The sequence below is a fragment of the Lepidothrix coronata genome, unplaced genomic scaffold (assembly GCF_001604755.1).
Source record: "Lepidothrix coronata isolate B3197 unplaced genomic scaffold, Lepidothrix_coronata-1.0 Scaffold110, whole genome shotgun sequence".
Taxonomy (NCBI): domain Eukaryota; kingdom Metazoa; phylum Chordata; class Aves; order Passeriformes; family Pipridae; genus Lepidothrix; species Lepidothrix coronata.
Genome location: NW_016690290.1, coordinates 1,135,351 through 1,143,606, shown reverse-complemented (window position 1 = coordinate 1,143,606; position 8,256 = coordinate 1,135,351). Strand labels below are relative to the sequence as shown.

The 8,256-nt window shown below is 46.0% G+C and overlaps 1 protein-coding gene across 1 annotated transcript in view; it reads left to right on the top strand.

Moving 5' to 3' along the window:
* NUDT21 (nudix hydrolase 21) overlaps window positions 1-6,607 on the top strand; it is a 6,871-nt gene extending 264 nt beyond the window's left edge. Inside the window, exons 2-8 of the mRNA XM_017824477.1 lie at window positions 56-177; window positions 1,715-1,915; window positions 3,056-3,119; window positions 3,777-3,866; window positions 4,511-4,586; window positions 4,944-5,058; window positions 6,316-6,607. Coding sequence (XP_017679966.1) covers window positions 62-177; window positions 1,715-1,915; window positions 3,056-3,119; window positions 3,777-3,866; window positions 4,511-4,586; window positions 4,944-5,058; window positions 6,316-6,337 — 684 coding nt within the window. The 5' untranslated portion in view covers window positions 56-61 and the 3' untranslated portion in view covers window positions 6,338-6,607. The remainder of the gene's footprint in view (window positions 1-55; window positions 178-1,714; window positions 1,916-3,055; window positions 3,120-3,776; window positions 3,867-4,510; window positions 4,587-4,943; window positions 5,059-6,315) is intronic.
* The last annotated feature ends 1,649 nt before the right edge of the window (window positions 6,608-8,256 follow it).

Sequence of the window (8,256 nt, the reverse complement as noted above, 5' to 3'; positions counted from 1 at the left end):
CCGCCCCCCCCCCCCCCCCCCCCCCCCCCCCCCCCCCCCCCCCCCCCCCCCCCCCCCCGCCATGTCCGTGGTGCCGCCCAACCGCTCGCAGACCGGCTGGCCCCGCGGGGTCAACCAGTTCGGCAACAAGTACATCCAGCAGACGAAGCCGCTCACGCTGGAGAGAACCATCAACCTGTGAGCGCCGCCTCGGGCCTGCCCGCCCCTGCCCCGTCCTGCCCGCTCCCTCAGCAGCCCCGGGGGGTTTGCGCTCAGCGCCCGCCCTACGAGGGCCGGAGGGTCGCGGCCTCCCGGAGAGCCGAGGGCAGGGCGGCGGCACAGCCCGGGTGCCCGTGGGGCTCCCCCCGCGCGGGGGCTGCTGAGCCGCACTGGGGGTACCGGGGTACCGAGGGCTCGCCGGCCTTCGGGGGAGTGAACGCTTTAGTGCTTAAAAACAGCGTCCGGCTCGGGAGGTGTGAGCCCCGAGTAACACAGGGAGGGTTTGGGCCTGTTGAGCGTCACAGACACTCACGGATTATCCGGGAAGGCGGCAGAGAGGGAAACGGGCTCTCTCTTGGCCTCGCTGGGGCTCGGGCCGGCCCTGTGACCCCAGTCCGTAGGATGTAGCTGGATGTGCCTGGTGTTTGTGGGTTGTCTGATGCAGGTGTTGGGGTTTAATTAAGAGTGGTTGCTACCAGAGAAAACTTTATTTCTGCCATAGAAACAAACTACTTGCTAATAAGTATTTACTTATTTTTTAATGAGAAGCCATATATTTTAGCTTCTTCCAGAAAGTTCTGGTGGACGTAGAATGTGATTTTTGCTAAGTACATCTGTCAAGTTGCAAAAACCAGCAGATGTTAACTGCAGCAGTCAATATTCAATTTTAACTATTCATCACTACCACTTGTATTTTTTGGTGTAGCTGAATTTATTCAGTCTTGTGAAAATTCAAATGTGAGCTTCAGAGATTGGAATATTTCTATAGAGTTTCTGAAGAAATGACTCATTGGGAAGCTGTGTTATCAGCATCTTTTTTTTTTTTTAAAGTCTAGGCCATTTCTTGCCTAAACTTTCTTTTCTTTTCTGACTGTTTTAAGTTCCTCTTACTTGAAGAAATCAGTGAGTTTTCACTGCACTGTCCCAAGAGTGCAGAGGCCCAGCACTAGCCCAACAGAGGGATCTGCTCACACTCTTTATCTTACCCCAGGCTCTCAATCCTGCACTCAGACTGTCAGCATTTCTCCTCTTCTGTCATCCAGATGCCTGATTCCCCACTTCAAAACAAAACCACTTCTAACAGTTCAGTTCTCAGGCCCTTCATTACATCTGCAGAAAACAACTGCAGTCCTGTGCAGCTTCCTTCCTTCCTTCCCAGCAGAGCTTTTCCCTCCGGTCTCTTTTCCAGTTTCTCTTGGAGTTTCAGCTGCCTTTTCTCTGTGGCATGGAGATCAAAGAGGGTGGCTGTTGAATAACATTTGGTTCTTCTGGGCTTCTTTCTTTCTTTTGAGCCAGCACCAGGCTGGTGTGTGGCTCAGCAGGACTGTCTGTGCTCATGTGTTCCTCGAGCAGATCTCTCTGGGACGAGGGCCCCGTGAGCCACCAGCAAGGATTTTAGCCCTGCACTCTGAGCTGCCCACCAGGCACAGAAGGGTCCTGCCTCAGGCGAGGTGCTGTGTCAGAGAGATTCAAAGTTCGGTTTCTTTATGCAGTTACAATTTTTCCCCCCTTGCAGGTATCCTCTGACAAATTACACGTTTGGCACCAAGGAGCCCCTGTATGAGAAGGACAGTTCGGTGGCCGCTCGGTTCCAGCGCATGAGGGAAGAGTTTGACAAGATTGGCATGAGGAGGACGGTGGAGGGGGTTCTGATCGTGCACGAGCACAGGCTGCCCCACGTGCTGTTGCTGCAGCTGGGTACAACTTTTTTCAAGCTGTAAGTGTTTCTTAAACTTTAAACTTTAATTTATTGTCACAGACCACTAAACACGCGGGCTGGAGGTTAAACTGTGGCCAACCAGTTGATGTTTTGAATGGGATTCATTTCTTGCAAAAACTTAGTCTGGAAAGTCTTTTTTTGAGTGGTGGGGTTTTCATCTAAAGTGTTTGTCTGACTGCTCATGAGGGGGTGACTTAGTTTGGAACCAGCTGGGAATCTTAGTTACAGTGCATCACTGTGGTAAAATCTTGTTTAAAAGTCATTATCAGCAGCTGGTGTGTTGTACTTGCATTGTGAAGGCTGCTATGCTTCCATAGCTTATGTTATGCCTGCAAAAACAGGCCTTCAAGAACTGACCCCCTGTAAATACAGAATGATACCTGGTTACAAACTACTGGGTGAGCTGGGATAGCATATTTATGAGTGCCAGAGTGAAATTCTAGTGTTTGGATACGGTCGTGGTGATGGTGGTGGTGCTTGTTTTCTGTTTTAAACTAGATGGTCTTGACTTGTCTCAAGTTCCCCTGATCGTGTTCTTGCTCTTGTTTTTAACATTTATATTGTTTGCTCTCAATTTTGTGTATGTGTGAAGTCTCATTTCATATCTAGATTAGTTTTTCACGTCTTGATTTGAAGGGTGTTTGTGCACAAACAGACTTGTGAAATGCTGTATTGATGAAAATGTGGTTTTAGATTTTTCATTAATCGTACATCAAATGTGGGGTGGTTCCCCACATGAGTTTTATTTTCTGCTTTCTGTTTGCTTCAGTGTGTGCTGGTTTTGAGATAACAATAAATACAGGCAGTATTTACAACCTTTTCTTCAGCTTTTGGTTATTATTGTTAAAACTTTACCCTTTAAGTGTCCCAGTCTTTATCATGTGTATTGTTATGCTTTGTCCTGCTGAATTGAAAGTATTTTATATAATAGTTATTTTTGTAAGGGACACGAGTAGCCATTTTAGTCATGGTTTTGGTGAAAGTTATCCTGCTGTCTTCAATATCAAAGTTAGATTTGGAATTTCTGACTTAAGGACCATAAAAGAATTTGTAACTCCCTGCCTGACTGAACTTACCTGTAAAAGTTGGTAATGCAATAAAATGTAACTTCAGCTTTCATCACTGTTATTTTAACAGACCTGGTGGTGAACTGAATCCGGGAGAAGATGAGGTGGAAGGGCTCAAACGCTTAATGACAGAGGTCTGTTTTCTGTTGTTATGTTTCCATAGCAGAATGTTACATTATCTTAGAATTAGCAGAATAAGCCCAAACATTAGAGTGGTCTTCTTACCGCTGCTGTTATTGTTGCTTTTGTGATGTTCTCAGGTAGTTACAAATAAGCAGTCAAGTTTTCATTTGTCTGCATCATGAGTGTGGCTGACTCCTGCTGCTGCTCAAGTCCTGTGTTCATTTGCAGCTTTGCTTTCTGACTGGCTTCAGGCAAGTGAATGTGCAGATGAGCAATAAAATGTGTTGTGGAGCACAGCTGGTGAGGACTTGCCTTTGAGATAGTCCTCCCGTTGCACTGGGAACTTTCCATGCCCTCCAATTAGCCTAAATTACTTCTGCCAGCTACTGTAACAATGTATTTCATTCTTCCCACTGGTGAGATAGGACTCAGGCCAGCTGAATACAGCATGGAATTTGAAATGCTCTCTAAAGTGGCCTTGTCCTGCCAGGCGAGGCTTTTACGAAAAAATTCCACTTTATACAAAAATACTCTACAAATTCTATTGAAAGCTGTCTCAGAGCAGTTCTAAACTATGTCAGAAAAAGGTTTTGTTCTTTCAGTATGTGTTTTCTAGAAAAATGGACTTGGGATAGTTAGAGTTGTGATTGTTACTGGATTTTTGGTAGATACTGGGTCGCCAGGATGGTGTTCAGCAGGACTGGGTGATTGATGACTGCATTGGCAACTGGTGGAGACCAAACTTTGAACCTCCTCAGGTGAGTACTCCTGTGGGCTTCCATCCTCTTCAGTCAAGTACTGATTGTACCTCCAAAGCCTTCAACCCACTGGTTGGCCTTTTTGAGTACCTGCTGCATGAGCAGTTAGTTTTTCTGTTTTTTACCTGTTTTATTTCCTTTCGGTGACTGGGGAGAAACTGCAGCCTCTTTTTCTGGAAACTTCTATTCCCCTCCTCACACATGTCATGATGGATGAGAAACCACTGGATATAATAGCTTCCAGTTCTGTGCTGAGACAGATGCACCACTGAAATTCCTTTTGTAGCCACGATGGAAACTCTTGCAGCAGCTTATGGAACAGATGCCCTGTGAATAAATTAGTCTCACTACCCTATTTCTAAAGGCTCATTTTGCTGTTATGCATGTCTGTCTTATTGGGTTGTTTCAACTGCTTGTGAGTATTGGTGCCAATTTAGGTCCTGTCACTAGCTGTGACAGCAACAGCACTCCTTCCTTAAGTACTTTCTTGTAAAATTTTGGGGTTTTTTTATTCGATGCCGTGAAAGAAAAATATATGACACACTGAAAGCTTGCACAGTGCTTGATAATTTATAAAGTAGGACTTTAGATTGCACAATATTTTCAAAGCTCTGTATAACTAATTTTTATCATTTTTCTTCTAGTATCCCTATATCCCAGCTCATATTACAAAGCCAAAAGAGCACAAAAAGCTTTTTTTGGTCCAGCTTCAAGAAAAGGGTAGGTATTTGTTTGCAGCAAAGGGTTGTATTTATAACAATGTCTAAGTGCTTGCATTTCCCACAAGGAGATAGAGCAAGTTTGTGTTCGTATGCTTGCAGTTGTTTATAGTTGGTCACTAATGAAATTAAATGCTGGTATTGGTTCTGAAGGTAGATGATCCTTTGAACATGAATTCCAAGTAAATTCTCATTCCTGCTACTGTTCAGCATGTGAACCCCACATTTAATTAGAAAAGGAATAAACCTGCTGGAGTGCTCTGTGTAGTGACCTTGTTTTGAGGGCTGTGTGGGACAATGATACCCTGGCTGAATGTGTTCTGCTTTGTCTTATTAATCAACTTGTATTTGTTTTTAGCTTTGTTTGCAGTCCCCAAAAATTACAAGCTGGTCGCTGCACCCTTGTTTGAGCTCTATGACAATGCACCAGGATATGGACCCATTATTTCCAGCCTTCCTCAACTTTTGAGCAGGTATATTGTATTTGTATGATGGTTCTTGGGAATATGTTTGCTGTGGGACACCAGAGCAAGGTGAGGCACTGCAGAAACCAACTTGAAAAGGTTGTAGCTATCCCAAAGAATCTCCCTCAGACAAGGTGTGATGGACAGTTTAGAGGCTCTGATCACAACTGGCTGGCACCAAAGTCCTGCACAGCCATTGTAGCTAAGGAAATGTGAAAAATAGTGAGAGTGAAGCTGTGCCCAGACTGAGGAACAGCTTCCTGTAGGCGCTGGAGGCAGCGTGAGAGTAAAAGCCAAGCTGGGAGTTTGAAGCACTGAGTTAGGTGTGCGTGCTATCCCAGCTTTGTGCTGACTAAATGTGGTGGGTTTTTTAGACTCCCCGCTACAGTTTATAACATGTAGTATTTTTATGACACAAATATGTGTAGGGACAGCTGTATTTTTCCCTTCCTCTTCCCAAGGTACACACTCTTTGGCTTTCTTACCTGGACATGGCTTGTGCCTCAGGTCTCCAGAGCTCACTAGTTTCTTATTTTTGTGGGTGGTCATTCAGACATGCCAGGCATCCTACAGCCTGCCAGCTGTTCTTCAGGAAAGTAGTTCTGTCCTCCTCCTACTTTGATAAAGAAAGTCTGCTAGCAGAATGTCAGCACAGGTGTTGCCCATAATAGGCTTGTTTCCTGCTGGGTTTTTTTGTCTATCCAGCCCCAGTTTTGGCTTCCCCCTCTGAAAACAGCAGGTACTTCTGAGTACCAGCAGAACACTGGCTGTTCTGCAGAGAGGTGCTGGTTGGGTAGCAGTGCAACAGAGGCATCTAAAGGCTGGGCATCTGGGAGCTGAGAGGGATGGTCGTTTCCACTGCTGTTTGTGAAACTTAGTTGAGAATTCTCTCTGCTGTTGAGTATGTCTGTATGTTACCTTGGAATATGTAAGGTTTGCCTGACAGCAGAAATGCTGTGAAGGGGTTGCTGATGAAGGAACATAACTCTCAGTGGGATTTTCATATCTATGAAACTGTCTTAGGAGATAAAGAGTTAATAATTAGCTCTTCTGCAAACCTAAGAGACAGTTGTGCAGTGTTAGAGGAGGATTGGCTGTTAAAAAGGATGCTATACTGTAAAGCTGTCTTACTAAAAAATGCACTTTTGTCCTGTCAGGTGGAGGCTTATCCAGAGCAGAAACAAAACATTTGCATAATAATTCAAAACTCCCCTTAAATAGAAAGAATGAAAACTCCTTACTTGTTATAATCCTTTTAAATTTTAGATTCAACTTTATTTACAACTGAACTCCTGTTTACCTGAAGACTCCAATAGAAGAAGCCGTCTCTGTGAGCACAGCTTTAAAATGTAGAGTGAAGAATACGTGTGACACAAGGATTTTTTCAAGTCATTCTGTTCCTGGAGGCCACTAAAGTTTCTATGGTATGAACAGAGAAGTGAATCTCAACTGTTTAGGTAGAGAGATGGCAATGTGATACCAGTGTTTTAATCCCTTTTCATTGTAATACTCACCAATTTTTTGTTTTGTACAACATTAAACAAAGTGGTTAAGATTCTGTTTGTCTTGTGTCTTGGGTTTGGTTTGGGTTTTGTTTGTTTATTTGATTGGTTGGGATGTTTTGGTGGGGTTTTTTTTGGTTTGTTTGATGGTTTTTTTAATTTATTTTTATTTAGTTGTCTCCTACTTTTAGGGACATATTTTAAACTTTTAATACTTTTCTTCAGGAATACAGAAGATCTTGGAAGCCAGAGGAGGAGCTGAGCCATTCAGGGCCCACTCAGATGCTCCGATCTGCATCCCCGAGCAGGGAATTAAGATCAGGGAGAAATTTAAACAGTATAAGTAGGTGCAATATAATTTTGAGTCTTAACTCGGAGAACAGAACCCCTCTTTTGAGGGAGTATGAGAACTTGAGGGCAACTGTAGCCTTTATTTGTTACCAGAATTGATCTGTTTGTACAGGGCTTAGAGGACATGCAATATGTTCCTTCTGTGCCCCCTTAAGATAGTAACAACTGCGAAATTTCTGTTGGACTGGCTTGAGATACAGTTAAAATAGGGAAAGTGAAGGTAATTTTGTATATATTTCCTTAGCTACAGGACAGAATTAGGGTCGTGTTGAAATGTTTTGCCAAAGCCATATGCAAGTGGTTCCATGTTATGCTGAGCTGTGCTGTGTCATCCTGCAAGGGGTATCCATGCTTCTGCTTTTTCTCCTCAATATTTCAGTCTCTTGCAGGTAGTAAAAATCAACCTTACTAATTTGGGGGTTTTTACATGCTTGGCTAAGCATAAATTCCAGTTGGATGTGACACGTCCCAATGCCTTTAGCCTTCCATAATTTTGTTTAATGAGTCTTTAAAACATTTGTTTCCACGTTCTGCATCTGATGAGAAGATGCACTGTTGCTTGTGCACTGTCCTCTTTTATGAAGGCAGGGTTGGAAAGTGCCAGCTGCCAAGAGAACTGAGTCTTGCCAAAGTGCTTGGCTCTGCTGCCATCTGCACTGGTAAGCAATGTACAGAACAATCCTGACAGCTTGGTGCCTTGGTCAGATTGAAGCTGTGCAATATGGGAAGTGCACCGACAGATGCTGGGAAAGGTGGTGGTGGGGCTGTTCACTTTGGTCCTATGGATGGAAGGCCTAGAGAGTTGCTGAGCAGAACGTGTGGTTTCTTCGCTGCCAGGTGGGGGAAATGAAGCTAGCAGGGGAGTGTAGAACAGAACCATTTTGCCCGTGGAAGCCCGAGGAAGGGCCGGTGGAGGTTTGGAAGTCAGTTCCTACAAGAACAAGGAGCAGAGCGCAGCTTTTGATCCCTGGCATTTAACAGCACTCCTCACCTGCTGCCACGCGGTGGTTTGAGACACTAATTCTTGCTCCAGGCTGCCCCTGGAAGGGCGCCGCACGTGCGGTCTCTCCGCGTTCTCCCCCGACTCCGTGGCCGTAGGTTTGGGGCTCCCGCTCGGGCGGCCGTCCCGGGGGCGGGCGGGGTGTGCGGGGCAGGGCCGGCCCGGTGCAGGCGCCGCCCCGGCCGTGACTCAGCGCGCGGGGTGACGGGCGGACGCGGCGCCCGGAGCCGGGGCGGGGGGTTCGGGCCCGCTCTTGTCTCCCTTGTGCGGCGGGGGCGGCTCGCCCGGCCCCGGGGAGGGGCGGCGGGGCGGGCGCAGGGCCGCGGGAGCGGGGGGAGCGCGGCGGGCCGGGAG